This window comes from Megalops cyprinoides, chromosome 4 (assembly GCF_013368585.1).
Source record: "Megalops cyprinoides isolate fMegCyp1 chromosome 4, fMegCyp1.pri, whole genome shotgun sequence".
Taxonomy (NCBI): Eukaryota; Metazoa; Chordata; class Actinopteri; order Elopiformes; family Megalopidae; genus Megalops; species Megalops cyprinoides.
This window is the reverse complement of record NC_050586.1, coordinates 12,850,381-12,871,312: the sequence shown is the minus strand read 5'-3', so window position 1 is coordinate 12,871,312 and position 20,932 is coordinate 12,850,381. Positions and strand designations below refer to the sequence as shown.

Here is a 20,932-nt window from a genome sequence, read left to right as displayed (position 1 = left end):
GTGTACATGTTTTACCATTTTTTATTATTAATCGTCGGAGTTGTAACATTAGCACTATTATTATCATCAACTATTAATAATATTATTAGTGTTAGTAGTATTAGTGTTATATGTGCAATGAGTATTTTTATTCAACATTTTTTAAAGGTTAAAACAAAATATGAAGCAATGGTCGTTCGGGCTGTGAACTAATTCTAATGAATATGTCGGTATGTGAAACAGAAGCAGGCAATAAACATCAACAAAAGACAGTACGTGTTAACTCGTTTGTAAATCCGCTGGTTTACATAACCGAGACTAAATGTAAGTTTTGAAAACATTGGACAATGCAGTAGTTATTCATTTATCCACTTAAGCAAGCTGGAAAAAAAGACTTTCTGGAGCCATCGGGCTTCCAGTTAATTTGAGACAGAATGGAGCCTTGCCAGAAATCTCAAACGAATGAAACCGGTTTGCGCAAGCGAGGATGATCTTTAGAGACCCGTTTTTGATTGTGCTCTCAGCGCCCTCGCTTACAACGGCTGTCTCTAATGCCCCTCGCTCCTGCAAGGGGTTATTTTACGATACAAAGCCACCCGGTAGGGTGAGCTGTTATTTTTAACAGAGTTTTTACTCGTTTGAATGCAGCAGTTAAGTGAGTGGTGAAATTCTTAGTGGGCAAACAGCCATGGTAAATGAAAAAATAGACTTTCAACGATCATTTTAAATAAAAATGTAAACGATAAATCAAATTAACATTTAAAAAATAACAAACTGTGTAACGCCTATATTCATACTTCATAAATTACAGACGATTATGCATTCATGCATAAGTTACAAGTGGCGTTAAATGGCTTTCATTCTTCCCGCAACAAAACTCTGAAACAAAAGCACTGTTTTATAACTTGAGGGTATTTTTGAGTTTTTTTTCCCCACCAGAACAGATCCTTTCCAAACAACATCTGAAAAGACTGATGCATACTGCTGAGAATATGTTGTATTTTGGCTAGTATATTTGCCCTACAATATTGTTAGTACCGTCATCGTAGGCAAACGTTCTTTGAGATACTGGTCCTCCACTTGACACATAACATAATGCACAAACCATAGGCGAATCAGACTAAAGGTAAGAGATACACTTGACCCCACTGAAAGACAAGCACAGTCAGGGCAGGGAAGTCCACTAGCAGCCACGCTGATATAATGGAGCATTGAGAACAGTGTAGTGTGGTTTCAAAAACTGGCACATGAACACCATTTTTTTCCTGAAGCAAAATTTCAGTCTATCAGTTCTCAAGAAATTCTTCACAGGCCTTTTTACAGTGGGTGTGTGCACATTTCTTGTGATAAACAGGCATTCTATTTCTGTGACTATGGCAATGTTATTTTGTTCACAAAATTAGTTTTTATGAGGATAATGCAGAACTGGTTTCCGAGGATAACTTCAAGTCCTTGAACTGGAAACTGATTATAGATATTGTTATAGATATTGCTGTTAGATGAATTTGCTATGTGCCTGCTGTCAATATGATCCACCTTTCAGCACATGTTCAGACTATATGAGAACATGTTTTGGAATGCACCCCCATTCACAATTTGAAAGAGTCGTTCGCCAAGGACCTCGGGTACGTACATATTAATACGTGTATCATGTCCAGGAGTAGAAGAACTATCGTATTATTACTCCCATGAAAGAATGGCCTACTCTTCAGGAATAATGGAATTAAAGTACACAAAAACAGGTTTCAGGCTTTTTTGCATTTATTAATTTTATAAACACCTTATTCAGTGTGTCTCCAGGAATTTTTTTTCCCTTTTTGTATGTACAACACATATAACATTTGAAACCTTAGAAATAAGAAAATGCACCACGTATTACACTGTCTCAATGCTCCCCTCCAGCCGGTACTCCAATGTCCACTCTCATTGGCTGTGCACACAGACAACCAAGTCCTCTGCGCAAACAGTCTAATCATCATAAACATTCTGTACTGTATGTACAAATATTTTGCTTCATCAAAAAAGCATCTTAAGAAATCCTCTGTATAAACATTCAGTCAATTTTGTTGTGCTTGCGTATATAATTTATATGTATAATATATAATATATATTATACATACATATTCACACATACACACACACTCACAACATTTAATACTGAAGACAGCTACTGCGCTTTTTACATTCTGGGTATAAAAGTTGTAGTAATATATCTTAATTTATTTCTGTACAAAATTTCTCAATCTCTCAGATGTTTAAAATCTCTCACACTGTTTCCAGTATGAAATGTAACGGTGACAATACTCTTAAAAATTAGTTCCATCTCTCTGTGTTTGGGGCTCTCGCAGAGCTTGGAGTGCTATGCAAAATATTTGAACAGTTTTCATTGAACAAGGTCTCAATAGGCAGGCATATATCTGGCAGGCTTCAGTCAGCAGTAACACACATAAAGGCTTGAAAATTCAACTCTAGTCATAGCCAGCAATGTCGTTGGTTTACAATACAGTGGCAGAAATTATATTTTCAGACAGAATTTTAAATATGGTATGTAAGAGTGTACATCAGTCCTAGATTGCCTGTGTAACAGTATTTCATCGACATTTGCAAAATATTCAAAAACGTTCTCAAGAGGAGTAGAACCTAAAATACAGATCAAGTGACCAAAACCAGATATGAAAAGATGACACACAACAACAATTTTGCCTGAAAGAGGACATCTTATACATCCTAAATGTCATTTAGGATGTCTATACATCCTAAATCCTAAATGTGTACATATTATGCTTTCCCACTGTTCTCCGTTGGTCTCACATGGACTGGATAACTTGCATTTCTTGTGATACAGCTATGTAAACCATGAACCATAATATCTTCAATAATATACATCTTATTTCATTGTATTTGCTTTGCTTAGAGATAGCTGGTACACATTAATATTCATAAACATATGAATTAGACAGCAAAGATGAAGGACAAATATGGAATGAACTCCTCTATTGAAATGATACATCAAAGACCCAGTTGTGAGCTGAAGACTGGAGCACACACGTTTTGCCCTGACAACTGCCATATCAACATATGAAAAGTAAAGAAAGTCAAATCACTAACTTCATGGCATTTCAAAACTGGGAATATGAGGAGCATTTTGATATTGAGGGATGTACCCTCAGCAGAAAGACAGAATCCTTATTGGCATGCTTCACATTGTTCTCAAAAAGGCATTTTAGTTTTACTGAGCAGCAGTAGATGGGGGCGACACTGCTTTGTGAACTGAATGTCTGCAGTACCGAAAACTAGATCAACATCTCTTTAACCTAGGATAGGTACTCAACAATTAATGCCTACTTGAAACATAAAAAGCATTTGAATACTTTAAGGGTGAAGGCAAACAAATCAGCCATAAAATCAATGTATAAAATGTTTATATCCCTGGGATTTTCACTCAATCCCGGCACAATTTAGAAATCAAGTTGGCAGTACCATCACATTCCATTTTTGGCACATTCTGTTGTACAACAGTTCAGTTAAAAACATTACAGTTTAAACAGAAGGATAGGCAATCCAAAAGTGCAGCAAATAAGGTATCATCAACAGTGAGCAAACACTATCCATTATACTGTTAAAACAAATGAACAAACAAACAAACAAAAAATATTTAACAACCCTAACAGACCAAGAATGGCTCATCTTGTCTCTTAAGCCATACTGTAAATTCTGCCTATTTCAGCCAAAACTCAGACCACCCTTACTGATAGCCCTCCCCATCGTGGTTTCCTAGAGGATTTTTCTGGATACGTGAAACAAAAGCTGCCAGAATCAGACTGGACTTGAAATCCCACACCACTTTGACACAGCCCTGCGGAAGTACCATGGTCGCCGGGACAGCCCATCCTTGTGTGCTCCTTCACCTGCTGCCATGATTGGAGAAAGGCAACCGAGCACTCCGGCCTCTCTGTGCTGAGCAGACGGAACTGACTCCCTCACCCTTCCCCCATCTTAAAACAAAAAAAAGTCAATCTTAACATGAAGGGAAGGGTTTCTCATCTGGAAACATAAGAAAGCAGAGAGATAGAGAGTGTGAGAGAGAGAGAGCAAGAAAGAGATTGTGTGAGAGTCTTATGCTTGTCTCATTGTGAAAGCAGGCCTCTCTTTTTTTCCAGTCTTGTCTTAGGAGACGCCGGGGGCTGGTTCCTAAGCGCAGGTGGTGACAGTCATGATGCTCCCGCTGCTGCCCCCTGCGCTGCCACAGGAGCTGGGGGGGGAGCTGTGGCTGCCGGACGCCCCGCCCGCCTTGTCCGCCAGCTTCTTGTCCTTCTGCTTGAGGTGCACCTTGGCGTGCCGCTTGCGCTCGTCGCTGCGGGCGAACTTGCGCCCGCAGAACTCGCAGGAGAAGGGCTTCTCGCCCGTATGCGTGCGGATGTGGGTGGTCAGGTGGTCGCTGCGGCTGAAGGACCGCATGCAGATGCGGCACTGGAAGGGCTTGTGGCCCGTGTGGATGCGCAGGTGGCGCGTCAGCTCGTCTGAGCGGGAGAAGCGCCGGTCACAGTTCTCAGCCGGGCAGGCGTGCGGCCGCTCGTGCACGGGGGTCTTGCTGGGCCGGTTTGGGTACTTCCGAGGCCGGATGGGCTTCAGGGTCAGAGTCTGAGGGGGCTGATGGTGCTGCGGGGCATGCTGCTGCCCGCTGATGAAGCTCGGATGGATCTGCTGCTTGTCTTTGAAGGCCCGGATGGTCTCAAGGGGAGTGATGGGCGGAGGGTTGACGCGGATGGGGTCCATGGTTTGGAAAGGCTTGTGCTCCATCACACCAACCTCACCCTGGTGGTGGAAGAGGTTATAGTCGGGGATCATGGAGAAGAGGCTGCTGTCCATAGAGGGTTTGGAGGTGGTGTGGTAGTCAGTTCCAGGGTAGGGGAGCGGGGTGGTCGTGGTGGCAGGGCTGTGGTGGAAGGCGACTTGGTCCTGATATATGTCGCTGCAGTTGGAGTAAGCAGGCAGCGGTGCGCCATACACTTGCTCCATCTCTGAGGACTGGCCAGCCATGCTCCCCCCTGACGAGGAGGTCTGAGTGGTGATGGTGCCAGGTGACGGAGAGACGCCCAGGATGCCTGCACTCACTAGACTAATGATGTTGTTATCTGAGCACCAGCCCGAACCGCCTATCCCACCAGAGGGGGGTGCGTCAAAGGCGAACTTCCCCAGGTAGGTCACTGTCTGTCCACTGCGGTTTGGCTGGAAGCCGGAGCCGTACTGGAGCTCCGCAGTGCCCTTTTCGCTGCCCATCCCCAAATCCATGATATTGTCTGGACAACAAGGAGAGAGACAAAAATACAAACTGTAAACAAGTTACAACACATACTTCACCATACAAAAAAACTCCTGAAAATCAGGCTCTGTTGAGCAAAAGCATGATTGTCTAAAACAAGAACAGATAAAAATCTGCTGCCATATAGCTTGCCGTGCTTTTTCTGTAATGCAGTGTCCTTTAAAACAACACTTCACGCTTCATTCAGGAGGTAATGACTGTCTTACAATTATTTTTTTTTTCTTTCAAACAGAGCTTCTGCGCATATTCCTGGTAAATGATCAACGAAAGGAAAAGAAAAGAACAACAGACAAATCCTTCCAAAGCATTAGGAAAATTTCAATCGTTGCAGTCCACAAAATATGATAGGCGAAAGACCTGTGAGTGTGTCGCCTCACTTCAGCCAAAGAAACTGCAAACGTTGCTGTGAAAGTGTCCTCTCTCAGTTCCCACAAGCTCACATAAATCAGAACCTAAACACCCCCTAGGATCCAGTCACCACACTTCCTTCAAGAGGACAGCCGCACTCTACAGCGAGCTGCGATTCCTTCACAATGGGGCGCCATACAGACACCGCTATCGTCATTCTGAGCAATGCATGTTGGAGTCCAAGGAGAGGCTGTTTTTTTTTTTTTTGGTTTTTTTTTTTTGCAGGCAAAGTTAGAACCCAAGCAACTGAGTCCTTTCAGTGTCCTATCTGAGAGTCAGCAGAGAAAACTCAGTACTGTGTTCACTTTACTTTTAAAGGCAACTTTTAAAGTTGCAGGAGATGCATTTGGCTGCTATGGAACATGGTCACAGCTGAAATTCTGGAAAAACAACACCTATAGAAATCAAACCAGCCAGAGACAATCCTCTACAGACTTTTAAAACGTATAACGCACATATAATTATATGCACACTTAATTATACATAGATACACGATATGTCACATATCAAAGAAATCAAACAAATATAGTTTGTTTTTGCAGACTGCCCTGATTTTAAAGATTCAACACATTTCATGTTCAAAATGGTATATAACAAAGATTTGAAATGTTTATGTAATGTAAAAATGTAATGTAATGTCAAATTTGGTGTTCTGCATTAGGGACAGCAAGAGTCTCTTAGTCTGTAAGATACTCGTGAGCTGATCTTTTTAGACACAATAATAAACAAAATCAACAACTCAACAAGAAGCAAACAGCCCATCTATTACACTGCAGTAAATTTTACTCTGGCAGTGCTCACACATCCAGTCACAGTAATTACTGTCTGTATGTTGAAGCTTGGCTATGTGGAAAGCTCAATGAAACAAGCAAAACCACAACTGCATACAGTGTACAGATTTATTCAATACCATATGTGGTCTGCAAAAAGGTGACATTTTTGCAATTTACTCTCTTGCATATTCGATTCTTCATTTGATCAACACAAATAATTGAGACTTGTTAACATGATAGGTTGACATATTAATTTTTTAGGTATGACAAGAGCAGAGAAACAATCTTACGAGTTCTTGTTAATGTATCTTTTCCATATCCCTCTGCTAACCCATTTGAAAAGCATTATGTACGTTATTTAAGAGGATATATGGAAAATACTACACCTGCACTGCCCTCAAGGAAGATTTCAGCCTAGAAATTCTTTAGAATATGCTGTGTGCACATGCATAGAATTTCTGCGCTTAAAATGGAGCTTACAATCAGATATTTTAGAAGTGACCTATGGCTCTTCCATTATTTCAGTTTAAGGGTTATTGAAAATATAAATAGACCAGAATGTTGAATCTGAATTGTATGTTACATGTATTGCACATGATCAATCTATATGTGGAAAAGACGTGTTCATTTTAAAATATGGAATCAAAACAATGGAACATACAGTATATTCTTCCCAATAAAACATTAAAAAGATAAGTACTGTCCACCGTACAATATAATGGCAAAATTATATTTATCCTAAACCCCATCAATCATTCATATATAGTATTGATGAATATGGATGATACATGGGGTTTATGATATGTATAATTTTATATTGTATGCTTGACAGTAATCATCTTTTTAATGTTTAATGGGAGAAATGAACTGTATTATTTAGATGTTGAAAAGACAACTTGTTCAGACAATGCAATACTGTCAAAACCTCCTTGTTACCTTACCAACAGCAGACTCTCTACTGAACAACTGTTTAGTAGGCGGCAAATATAAAAGAAGACTACTGTCGCAGAGTAAATTTGGATACTGGATAGTGTGGCTGGATGAGACCATATAGTGGGGAACAAAACAGCCCTGACCTTTGCTTTCATAATTACACTTTCTGTCAATCATGCGACGTTTTAAGGCTTATGGACGTAGGGTCTGCCAATTTTTGAAAAGGGTTTGTTTAAAACTGACGTGAATTTTCAGTCAGAATATTAAAGCATGTCTGACTACCTTAACGTAAGACTAACAACATGTCACAAGTGTCAGAATCTTTCATTTGCGTTAAAAAAATGAAGTCAGAATTCTTTCCACAAATAACTATGATTATAAACCATTGAACTCAATGTCCACTTATTCGATGGCCATTACATGTTCCTAATCATTTTACTTTAGTTAGCCTCACAGCAGTCCCATTACCACTATAATTAAGGGAAACAAGAAAATAGCAGCGAATCAATCTTCCCGTGCATGCGTAAATCAAGCCAATATTTTAAAGTTGCCAATGTAATTTCTATCAAAACTGAGACATGATTCCCAGAATATATCGATACACTTCACATACACACAAGTACAAAGGAAGAGAGATTGAAACAGATACACTATCGTTAATGCTTACAACTGCAATTTCATTTTAATGAAAATTCATACACGGGTTCAGGGTATGAACAGTGCTGTGGACTTTTTATCCCGACAGCTGTTGAACAGCATAATGTCGGGACCACGGATTAGGAGGTAATTTCATCCCAATAATTCCGTATCATCAGAGGTGGCTAAGGCAAAAGGTTCTTTGTTTTACCTATGTCTAACTATGCGAAACTGCGTATATAGTATTTTCATAGATTAATATATTTAATAAGAATCGCTCACTTTGACGTATAGGGCATTATTTAAGACGTTTTAACGCAAACATTTTAATTGGTATTACACTGCTACTGTTGACGTTCCTATTGATTTAATCGATTGTCATGTCATATTTCTTTTAAAACTACCTGAGTCGACAAAAGATTACTGAACCGTCAAATTGTAAGATAGTGTACAGTCAATTTAATGACAGCAAGTACTGATATCCATCCATAATCACAACTGAAGTATCACTTTTACATGAAAACTGATTAAAACGCACTGACTATAATGAATAAGACGGAATTTGTTCGCACAATATGCTTTCATAATGCAATGCAAAACAATATTTGAACTTACTTAACACCGCAGCTCCAAGTGAGAACAAACAAAAGTCCCATTGTGGTGCTTTTGTGGTAATGAACGGTGTATAACTTACATTAAATCCACGTTGCAATTATCACATTTTATGTATAATGTTACTACAGTAGGCCTGTTATCCAAATTAAACGTGCCTGAAACGTGGCTCTGAAGTTTGAAATGGTCTTGCCGCCCGCGCCGATAGAACGCCCACTGAACAACACAGGAAGGAGGGAAGGGTACCAGAAAAGTGTGAGAGGTGAGGAGATCAGCTATGGTATGTCAATACAACGAGCAAAACAAAATTAATGTATTTGTTACACGCTTATCATTATCACACTGCCAGATATTGACGCGGGAAATTTTATAACGCCTTGAGACTTTTTTAAGTCTCATTGTTTCTTCTCTGTTTAGCAAAAATGTCTGAACACAGAATCTTTGGTCTTTGGTCACTTGTTAAACTTAGTTGCAGCACAGGTTTCATTGATGGTGTGTACGTACACGCACAAACACATACACACGCATACACACAGACATTGGCTGTACAAATAATCGTACATGTAGGCTACGGAATAGCACGCAGTCGTAGTTGATGGGATACATATCTTCGGTACTGCCAAAGCAAATACGACCGTTTGTCTACGTAATCACGTGTATGGATTCAGAGTTCAGCTTTCATTTCACACGTTACAATGACATACGATGCACCATTGTGTGTGCACCTTGTTAGATTTCAGTGACATTAAGAGACAATAAAATTGGATTACAAACAGCGTATCTGATATGTTGGAGGTAGATAAAACCTGTCTATGTCAAGATTACATCCTTTCTGAATGACTGCGCGAATGTCGATGTTATTAGCCAGTTTGTCACACAACGCGCTGCACTCGGGTACATTATTGTAACAATGGTTTAGCCCAGTGGCATATTTCATCGGAAAAAATAAAAGTTAAAGTTATCACAAAACGTGTTTTACCGTTCCCGGTATCGTTAATGGAGCGTACATAGTGGAGCGCAAACAGGTGCCTGACACCGATACGCGCTCACTCGAAACAACTGTTGCCTCTGCTTCACAGCTGAGACGCGTACAGTACCGTTACAGTAAAGCGGCGCAGCGAGGCATAAACATCGCACATAATTCAATCGCAGCATTTTCAAAGCATGTTTGTCCTTACCTGTGTTCATCTGAGAGTAGTGAGAAATAGAATCCGTGCTGGTGAAAATGTTCATAGACGTAGGAATGTCCTCTTCAGCGTATAGGCTTTCAGGAATGTTTATTAAACTGCTCATGGTAAGAGGGAGCTTGTCCGCTAGTTTCCCTGTCATAGCAGTTATTCAGTCTGTCATAAATGGGAACGTATTGGTATCCGTACAGATACACCAACTGAGTTCTCAAAATGACAACACGATGGATGGAGATCTATAAGGCTACGAGAGAGAACAGAAAAAAAATCCCAGGTATGTTGTATCCAAGAGAAGTTCCCGGCAAATGTAGCGTTGATTTTTCCTTCTTGTTCACGAAAGATATGTTGACAGGAAATAGTTTTAAAATTAATTTATCGAAAAAATATTTGTTTGCGTGTTGGGATTAGCTGAGTGTTTGAATCAATGAAACGGTGGTGTTGGTAGCACAAGTGCAGCGCAGCTCGGTGTATTGCTCAGACAGGGAACTCCAACGCTTGCTGGTATTAAATAGGGGGACGGAACAACGTTGTGACGTAGATGACCATTTAAGGACACACAAAGCACACGACGTCACCAATGGAAGCACCTCATAGTGGAACATTAGAGTCCATAGCAGGAAGACGGTCTGAAACGACTGAGCAGCTCTGGGGAGCGGAGCGGGTGTCTGTAATGATCCGCTAAGAGATTTATGGGCTGCCTTATTCTCTGTAACCAGTTGCTTGCACCTGCCGCGTCCGGTATCTCGGGTTCAGTGTTAATGCAGAAATGCATGGTGTATGATTTGCTGAACACGTGCTGTGGCGTTAAAGTCGTAGCGACTTCGTAGCGTAGCGTAGCTCTGCAGATAAATGGTAACTTCGATATAGAAAATGTGTAGCGCTGATATTAGACAGATGCCTGTCACGAGAACGAAGTGCATGAAATTTCCTTAGAAATCGCGGTTTTGTTCTTAAGTGTTCTTGCAGTTATTGTAACGCGCCAACAGAGGCAATAGGCTATATTTGACAGCGTGGTAACAAACATGAAGCGAACTTTCTACAAGAATCTAAGTACACTTCACAAAGGACTTCACTGAGTTAATTATGAGATGAACAATAAATGGCTGCATGAACCTTAAGCAGCAAATCGTTCGAATTCGTAATATTCGGATATATGATAGAGCCCCAAGTAGATAGAAAACAGCATCTTACAGAATCACACGCGTTTATTTTTAAACTGTTATATAAATTAATTAACCATAGCTTATTTTATTATATATCAATGAGTTCCTCAATCCTTAAATCCTGTGCGCATGATCAAACGTATGCATATAGCTAGATTAAGAGAGCCTTGGACGTCGAAAATATGGGAGATGTGTGAATTTTCTTTGTGGAGATTGTGACTGAAGTCTGTTACTTCTTTGTAGTCCAAAACATTTAATTCATAAACAAGCGATGTTACAGACACAAACTGGGACTAAATTGGAGCTCTGGGGCCTTACATGCCGTTTTATAGAAACTCAAACATGAATACCAGCAGATGACAATTTCTGACAATCTCTGAGAAGACCACACAGCTGTGTAACGCCTTGACACGCAGATCAGACATTATTCCTACTCGTAAAGTAGGTGTAGTACTGCTGCTGCCTCTTATACTGCTATAGTAAGGAAACATGAATATGTTGTCTCATTTATTACTTCTTGCATGGCCAGATATACCGCAACTTGCTATAGTGGTCATCTATTGTCTTTAGAGGTGGAGCTCCTGGCCCACTGCCTTAAACACGCGTTAATTCCGCTCAGCACCTTCAGATACAAACTGCGGGTGCGTCAGCTATAACAGAATACAGCTACAGCACAGAGAACATGTTCAAATAATGTCTCTTGGAGTGGAATTTCGAAAAAATAATAATTAGTGAAAGTTTATTATCAAAGCCAAAAGGTGCCCTGTGAGTCCGAGAAAAGGATGAAAAAAGAAATGCTTGTTACAAAATCAATATCAAGTTAAGTAAGGCTTCTTCATCCATAAAGCCAAAGCACTCTTGTGGGTTGAAGCAAAGATTAAACAGTCTTTATTATAAGCGTATACTCTATTGCTAAATGTTAAAATACGACGCACAAAAACACAAAAGGGGCTGCCACCCACGCGTGGCGGCTCAAACTGCCTTCATCAGGGCGTGGAAATATATAGTGACTGAGAGAGGGCAGCTCTTTCAAATCATTCATGATTCATGCACATTCTACTTTCCTGAAGTCAGACACTGTGATGGCTCCCATTCCTGTCCTTAACGTTATAACATTTCAATATTAGTTCATAATTCTCTGGCCCAGTGACAGTGTATGTAGAGATCAATGAAACAGTCCACGCTATTGTGCGTTACCCCTTCGGCGAACTGTCAACACAGACGCACGATTTTCCGTGTGCAGTGTGTACAGGAAATACGATTTCAAAATACCATTAAATAAATAAATTACAAGGGGGCAACAACAACACACTGCTGTACAAAGACAGTAATTGCCAAACTTAATCGCATGTAAACATTGCAAGCGCTTCATAGAGCAGCAGACTTTGGCTCAAGTGCCGAGAGCTCAGCGACTCGCCACTGAGTGGAAACTCCAAATAAGGCATTGATCCGGCGCCGCCCCTTACTGTCTGTATTTGGTTAGCAAAGTTCCGGTTAAGCAAACTGCAAAGTGGAAAAGAGATCGGAACCCACAGCCATTAAAGGAACCGCAGAGGGCGAGACGTCATGGATCCTATTTCACCAATTTAGAAACCAGAGAGAAAAAATATCTTATCTGTTTCTTTTGAAAATAATACACTCACAAGGGAAGAGACGTCCTTTGTTTGTAGTTATTGACTCTGTTGCTGTACTCGACTTTTTATAGAACTAGGGAAAGTCCACCAAAGCTTGTGGTTGGAGTTTGTAGTAAAATTCTAAAACTCGTAATAATAATAATAATAATAATACAAGTTCACTTGCTGACGTCTGAGTATAACTTCAACGTCAGTGTATTTTAGGTTAAAACTTGACTGTCCTGTTGGAAGCACTACAGAATTAAGACAGGATTTAGTCTCAAATCCACAGCACTGAGAAAAGAGAGATTTGCTGGCACATGTCCGAGTGGTGCTTAGGTCAACGTCCAAGCTTTCTCTGGCTCAGAGGAAGTCAGACTGATTGTATCACACCTTCCCTCCACAGTTCAGTGTTAATCACAGACAAATATCACTCACTAAAACCAGATCCCAGCAGGTCTTTTTTAATTGTTCCGATCATATGTTTTCTGTGTTTGCAGTTAAATCTTTCCCAGAACCTGTTTTGAGAATCTATCCAAATTCATGTACAATCTTCAAAACTCTGCTGCATAATATCCAATAACAGACATGTACTGTATACATACACTGGTGTTTTTAATAAGATTTTTTTTAATGAAGACCTTATAAAGTTACACTGAAAGGGAAAGTCAGCAATTCAAAGTAACACACTACTGGCAAGTCTTTTAGACACTGTGGTGTATACGTTCACTTGCAGTGAATGCATTTGAAATGGCCTCAGAATACAGGAGGGTATTCTTGAGAGGTCAGCAGATGCACAAGATAAATTACTATATGTGGCGAAAGTGCTCACCAATGAAGTTTAGATACCAGTGACACCAGCTTTATACATCTGTGAAAGAACATTTGTGAAAGAAAAAAACAGACTGGACTCTTGTGTTTCCTTATACTCTCTGAGCTGAGCTTGATTATTATAGTTATTAAAATATTAGAATTATATGAGTAATGAACACATGGCACGCACCATCAGAAGGCATTCTTTTAGATGTGTCAGGGTAATAATCGTGATTGAATTAATTAAAATTTCACTGCACAGTGGCTGGATATAACATAACATGCACATCCACACCGAGTGACCAAGAGGAGCTTTAAGGCCTCATGGGACATTGACTCTAGGCTCCCTTATACTGTTCCATCATTCAGATCTCCAAACAGAAAAAAAGAACAGCTCTGATGGCCATCAGAAGTTAATATGCCTGTCCTCCATGTGCCTGAACAGCCACAGGAAACTGACACAGCACAGCAAGCGATTACATCGTCCTTACTGACACTGTCTCCTCTGTCGTTCTGGTGCGATCGACACAGCCGAATACGTGTACTGCCCTGCCAGTGGCAAAACTTGAATGTCACATTCCCCCTCATGTAACACATTCAAAAATTCTGAACTTGTGGTATGTCCATGATGTTTTTGGTTACATCACTGTGAAAAAACAAGACAAAATTTGATCACCTGATAATCTAGAAATGAAAGGTTCGGTAGTATTAGTACAAAGATTTCCCTGATAGATATTAGTGTAGTCTGTTTCTTTCAGAAGAGACTGTGTGGGAGACAGTCTGACTCATGCGGGGTGTTTTGGGGCTTTGGTAAGATGAGCCATCAGGGGTCCCCTGGGGCTCATCTCACTATACAAGCTGGTGGCTTAGAGTGCAGGTGAGCCATGAGGTGCAGAGGCTAATTTTTCATATGGGAATTCCTCTAAACCATCTACACAAAGGCCAGAAGAGCGATCTAATCACAGCTAAAGCCAGTCAACTGCTGTGTTTGTAGTGTGTGCATTGACTGCAAGACTTTTTTTTTTTTTAAAAAAGAGGAACAAGTACACACATCTTTTTTTTTCCATGAACAAAATTACATATTTTTCCCTTTCCTTACTGTTCTTTCAAAATGATTTTGAAAGTTCAGTAACAGTAAATGCTGTGAAATCATGGTTTTATGGTTAGTATTTTTTTAGACCTAATAAAAAAACACTGATGGGAAAAATAAAATGCATTAAAGCATTAAATATTCCCACAATGAAAAGAGGCTGGGCCACGAAATTATTCAGTGAGCTTAAAAATATACCGTAGCTGGTTGACATATTAATGTGAACATGTCCAATGCCTCAAGTATATTTGACATAGCCAAGATATTCAGTCAAAGTATTAGGTTAGAGCACTTTAGATTTAACATAATTCATTCAAATCCATTACAGTTAGACATAGCTAACGAGTCAGATACATTAACATACGCAAAATTTTAAGCAGTATGTAATTAATAATAATCACTAATACCAATATCTTTTGGTAATGTATCATCAGTGACATACTAAAAAGAAGATTGGAATGACGGAATTAAATGAATTATTCCTCCAAATTTCAGTAGGCCCACCACAAAAACATTATAGCTATAGGTACTAAATGACTACACGGAATGTCTGAAATACTTTCTATTGCGCTTCTCCAAATTAGCACCATTTATATTACAATGACTCATTCCAATAATCAATCCAATAATATTTTGGGTATGTCTCAGAATATTAGCCTTTAATATCTCTTTAATAATAATCTGGAGAACTACATATACACCTATCTATAACAATTTAAGCACAATAACACCTCTTCATTGATGTAAAATATCTTGCAGTTCGAACAATAAAGTCAACAGTATTTACGAGAGGCGTGGGAATCCAATCATTGTGTGGTTCCATTAGTCTTGTCAGACCTAAGCACGTTCTGCGTGAGTATACAAAGCGATTATCTGGTGCCATTCATCACATCATGACAATGAAATTCGAAGAGTATCAATATTTACAACTTTACAACAGGGTAGGGTATATCAGGTAATTCCTCCGCTTGGGGATGCAAATGCCACGTGTCTGGAGAGACGTGTCATGTACAATGTGTAATATATCATTTGTGTAGCCACATTATTTCTATATTTATGTAAAAAAGCAGCAGAAATTTATTCATCCCAAAGTGGCCAAAAGAGTTTGCATATGTGCATAAGGGTTGAAGATGAAGCCAGGAGAAAATTCACAATAAGCATGATGGACATCTAAATGACACAAGAATTTTAATTTAGATTTATGTACATACGTGTCTGTTTTGAGAGAATATTCACAGCAAGCACACTCTCCTTCCAGGAAGTGGACAGTGACGTTTCACATTACCTTCCTCTACAGGCAAGGGCGGAACAGGGAATTCCCTTTGTAGCAGGAAAATATGGGAAGCACATTAATCATTGGGATTGACTTTTTCCTAAAGGGAATCCCTTCTGTGGGGAAGGCTGGGGTGGAACACCTATAAAGATATTCATTAATGGCTTTTGATAGCCCTGCTACTTCCCAGATCTTCTGATTACCATCAATGCACAGCCAGAGTCATTTTACTGGTTGCAGCTAAGCATCCAGATGAAGTTGGGAGGTTGGAGTCCTTGTCGCTGGGAGGGTGGGTGGGTGCTGACAACAAAGAAGGAAACATCCCAGCCTGGACAAGACCACTGGAAGCCCTAACATGGCTTGTCTGTTACATCACCTGGCCCAGAGCTCGTCTGCTCATTTGCAAGCGGGGATTCCGTGGAAGCAGTAGCTCGTCCTAGATGGTTATCTGCCTAATTTTAATAGAGTGTGGAAAAATACAAAGCCACTATGGGTATCTAATCAAATTAGCTGTGTTTTTTCCATCTGCACGAAGGCCAATTCAAATGGCTGTTCCTCGTTGTTATTATATCCGAAGGCAATGTACACTACTTATTCCCTACCGGAAGAGCTATTACAAGATTATTTATATAAATTATGAAACAATAAGGAAACATTTGGCCTGTGCTCCACTCAGTGTTAGGGTATTATGATATTAAAGGCTAATATGTGCATTCTGTCTACAAGTCAGTTTTAAAGAGTTAATATTACAGTACAGAAAAAAATAATTATTTGCATATGTGAGTATCATAAAACAAACCCAAGAAACAATATTAAAATCACAGGCAAAGAGCCAAAGCCTTGCAAAAAACTGCAAGTCTTCTGTTCCTGAAGAGTCATACATGCTGAAACAGGTGTCTAGTTTCCAGTCACCTCAGTACCATCCTTCCTCAAAGAATGTATGAGAGTAGACATGAAAAACTGGGTTCTCCTGTTTACCAACACACCTACACTGAGCCACACGTTTGCGCTGCTGTGCCATGAGCACCACAAAGGCCAAATGTCGAAAGGCCATTCTTACCCTGTAGGTTAGCGCTGGCACAGAGTGGCTGTTGAGGAGGGAGCTGCCATACTCAGGAAAATTCCATCATGTGAGTGGCTGCAGTCAGACTACAAGTAGGCCAGATCAGTTACTCCACCCCCCCCATTTCCCCTCACCTTACCACCCCCACCGTCTGTCTTGGCAAGCACGCTTGCTGCCCTGTGGCACGAGAAACCGCTGAAGTTTTTCTAGGAGCATCGTGTGTCTGCAAACATGGCCTTTCTTTTAGATCGACTGTGTGTGAAGGCCATCCTGATACCAGGCCTCTCACGGACCTTTCACATGACAGAAGCCCTCTCTTGGGCTGTTCCAGCCAACCGATGGAGCTGCAGTGGCTCAGCTCAATTCTGCTCGTCAAAATTTCAATACATGAAAAGTAGTGAGGAGACCTTAGATATCAGGCAGAGAAGATGGCAAACAAATTTTACTGCGTTTCTTCATGCTACATTTAATTGGAGCCGATAAGCTGTTCAAATAAAATAGTTTATTACTGTCAAATTTATGAAAAAATGTACCAATAATTCTTTATGCAAATTAAATCACAGAATATGATTAGGCAATTGAAGAAATTATACTGGTTCATGTTAATTACTGTTAGCTTTAATAAATTAAGCAGTTATTAAATAATGTTCTCATATCATCAAGGGATTGTAAATGTTCCCTTAAAAATGCAATATACTGTATATGTGCAAGTTGAACTCAAACTGTGATATGCCTCTTCTTTTATAGGGAAAGATTTGATAAGGAATTATACATGTTTTTTCAATACCACAGAGGGTTAAGTGTTTCTCTTTCCCCTGCTGACAAATGTCTCATAAAATCACAAAAAAAGTAGGGCCTTGTGCTGTCCTTGATGAAATTACATACAGTATGGTGAGATAATCCGGTACAATCCGGTCTTCTGGGTGTGCTTAAACGGAAATCAAAGAAATGTGCCATCCTAGCTACAGGTCACTGGGCAGCCACCCATTCGTTTTGAGTCCCAGATTCTGTAGAGACATGCTTACTTTGTGCATGGGAGTGTGCGTGCATCCATAAGTGTACTCAGGGTATGTTTTTCTGCCTACTTTCCCATTGTCAAAAAATGTCCAAGTTTGTGATAGCATTTTACGTTCATAAAATTAACCACTGCATTAAATTAATCATAAATGAACCAACAATAACGTTCAATTAACCCTGAACTAACCTAAATAAGGTCCCTCAGCAAATCACAGACAATTTGATTTATTCATCGAAAATAAATGCCTCCATAAAAAAGAAAAAATACTTGATATTTCTCTGCAGAGGCTTAAAAGGCCATTAACAGCCAAGAGCAGAGGTGCAACTCTGTAATGACCATCACAAATGTGATTCAAACTCAATAAGAAAGTGGGGGTTAAGTGGGGTTACTTTAGTGGATGTATTCCATATATTGCGCGCTGTGTATATCTTTTTAATGCGAGGGTCAAGAAACACATGAATTGAACAGAGATGGAGAGGAGAGAGTGACAGAGAAAGTGAGGACAATTGGCACATTTGCAGTCCTATTAATGTATTGTTCACTTCTTCCCGAGTACCACTTTTTGGCCTGTTTTAGAATTGGAATCTTTGTTAGTAATTAAAAGTGTGCAGTACAACAATAGCACTACAAATAAACCAGTAGTCCGCCTCTCCTTTTCTCTCCACCACCTCCTACAACCTCACACCATTACCAGCGCTGCATGACCCACACATATTCAAAAAGCATACAATTCACAGTATAGAGCATAAAACCTCCACCCTGACTGTTCTCAGAGAATGCAGTTACCCACTAGGTTGTCATTGCGTCTTAAAAAGCACTTTTGTACCAGAATAGTCATCCTAGATAGGCAACTCTGGTCTTAGATTATTGAAGATATTCAAGCCCCTTTAAAGTCTGGTTTATTAAAACCACCTGAAGTGTTGCTAAAATGTGAGGCTTCCCATGTGTTTGTCCTTACAGGTGACCCAGCATGACTCAACTTGTTCAGTGGTGAGGGCCAGAAAGGACTTATAAAAAAAAAATACAAATGCATTTGTGATTTGGGAATTTTGGTGTTTTTGTTGTTTTGCTTCTGAGGAGAAGTAAATGCCACTTAAGTCGGAGAAACAAATAAAAGCAAATATCGGGCAATTGATCAGTGATCTCCTGGAGTTCATAGAGAGGGCACCAAAAGGTTTACCAAGGATGGCTTAGCCTCCAAAGGAACAAAGACCTCCATTACCTACTGCAGCCTTCCTGTCTGATGAGACACCATAACAAGGTCAATGAAACCACCAACGAGACATTGATCACTGGCACATCAAAGTCCTCCTTGCAAATCCACCCTCTTTTCAGACAGCAGTGGTATTGATACAAAGTCCTCCTCGAAGGAGCAGCTTCTGGTTACTAACATTAAAGCACCAATATTCCATACAGGCGGGAACTCTAACCCCCCTTCTCCACAAAACCCAGTGCAAAGACCGAAAAGTGTGTGCAGGTCATCAAAAGATTGAACACATCACCGTATAATCGGCCCCATGCCGCCTGTGTCCAGAGTTCAGGATGAGTCCATTATCCTCATACATTTAAGCTAAAATCATACCTGTGTTTTGCCGGTTCTGATACCATCAGGTTGCTTTGATTCATGTGTTTTCAGAGGTTTTAACATAGCTACTATCTAGCTACCTGAATATTATTTTTGATTCATTCAAAGAAGCACAATGGAAATATTACAAAGGGAGCCACAAAAGAACTTTCCCTTCCCTGAACCCATCAAAAACAAACAAACAAACAAACAAAAAAAATACCGTTCATTACCCCCCATCACCAGCCTCCCACCTCACCCCTCACTGTCACTTGGTAAGTGTCTGGCCAAAAGTAGCGCTCAGGAGTATTTTGGTTCAAGTTCCATTGTGGCTTCCGGCTGTGTTGTGGTCTCGGTTTCACCACCCACTTCCCTTCTTGGCCCTGACGTATTTCCTCCCCTGAATTAGAATCAACTCTTTCCACACTCAGACCCATGATATCAGGTCCTCTTCCCTCTACTTTCATTAGTGACTGGAAACTAGCATAAAATCCCCCCTCAACCCCCCCACCACCACCGGTCAGAGAAGGTCTCCTGCACCTTCACCACCATCAGGGAGAAAAGCATTCTGCTTCACCACAACCTGTTTATTAAGCACACAGTGTTCGAAGGGGATTTTGACAATAATCTTGCTCAGAAATCAGCCAGTGTAAAAGTAATTTTAGGCACATTAATGAGCCAATAATGACGCTGTGATACATTCTGAGTTCATCTCCACTCAATGCGGGCCACACAGAGGGGGGTCATCATCAGAAATACTTTAGACCACTGTGGTTTTGGTTTATACAGGCAGGGAATTTAGCCTTAACTAAACAGCCTGTGGCTAAATTTTATAACTGAAGAGGAATGTATTATCAGAGTATCACGTAATATCTTTAAGAGTGAAAATAGTAAGGGCTTTTACTGATCTACAGACAATGTAGAACTATTGCCATTATTCTCATTGACTGCTTTTTGAAAATTTAATTTCAAATGCTGCTTCTGGATGTTGTATTGTTTGCAATTTAGTGCAACTACTAGTTCCAAAACACCTGTAGAAATAATTTAATACATGTCATGTGCAATATTAACATCTGGAAACCAACAATCATAGTTTTATCTTCAGATGAGACAGTAAAGGGGGGGGGGGTAATATTTTACCTAAAGAATACAGTACTTTGGACTCCTACAGGTTAAAGTTTTTATTTATGCTTCCACAGAGTGTATCACATAGCACTTCATTAATTCTCAAAACAGAAAGCAAAATGTAATTAACCAAACATATTTATGTTTTCATGTAAAGTAAACATAGCATTTTTTAAGCCTCCCTAATATGCACTACAATGACAGAGGCGCAGTGATCTTCAAGCACTGCTGCACTTCTCAACAGTACTTCCTGGAACACATTCAGTATGCCCTGAAAAAGCACTCAAGAAATTTCAGCAAAGAAGAAAGTAAATATCTCCTCATTCACTGTAGAGATGGAAATATTTATCTGGCAGAAA

The 20,932-nt window shown here is 40.0% G+C and overlaps 1 protein-coding gene across 1 annotated transcript; it reads right to left on the bottom strand.

Annotated features, from left to right (window-relative positions):
- Positions 1-827: 827 nt before the first annotated feature.
- egr3 (early growth response 3) lies at positions 828-10,317 on the bottom strand. Its single transcript, XM_036526984.1, has 2 exons — positions 9,843-10,317; positions 828-5,279 (listed from the first exon to the last, which is right to left on the bottom strand). Exons 1-2 carry the CDS (start codon positions 9,991-9,993, stop codon positions 4,171-4,173), a joined length of 1,260 nt encoding a protein of 419 aa, XP_036382877.1. The 5' UTR covers positions 9,994-10,317; the 3' UTR covers positions 828-4,170.
- Between the last annotated feature and the right edge of the window lie 10,615 nt (positions 10,318-20,932).

Coding starts and splice junctions, on each gene's coding strand:
- egr3 (XM_036526984.1), bottom strand. CDS start 9,993: ATGACAGGGAAACTAGCGGACAAGCTCCCTCTTACCATGAGCAGTTTA. Junction 5,280..9,842: donor CTACTCTCAGATGAACACAG/GTAAGGACAAAC, acceptor CTTGTTGTCCAG/ACAATATCATGGATTTGGGG.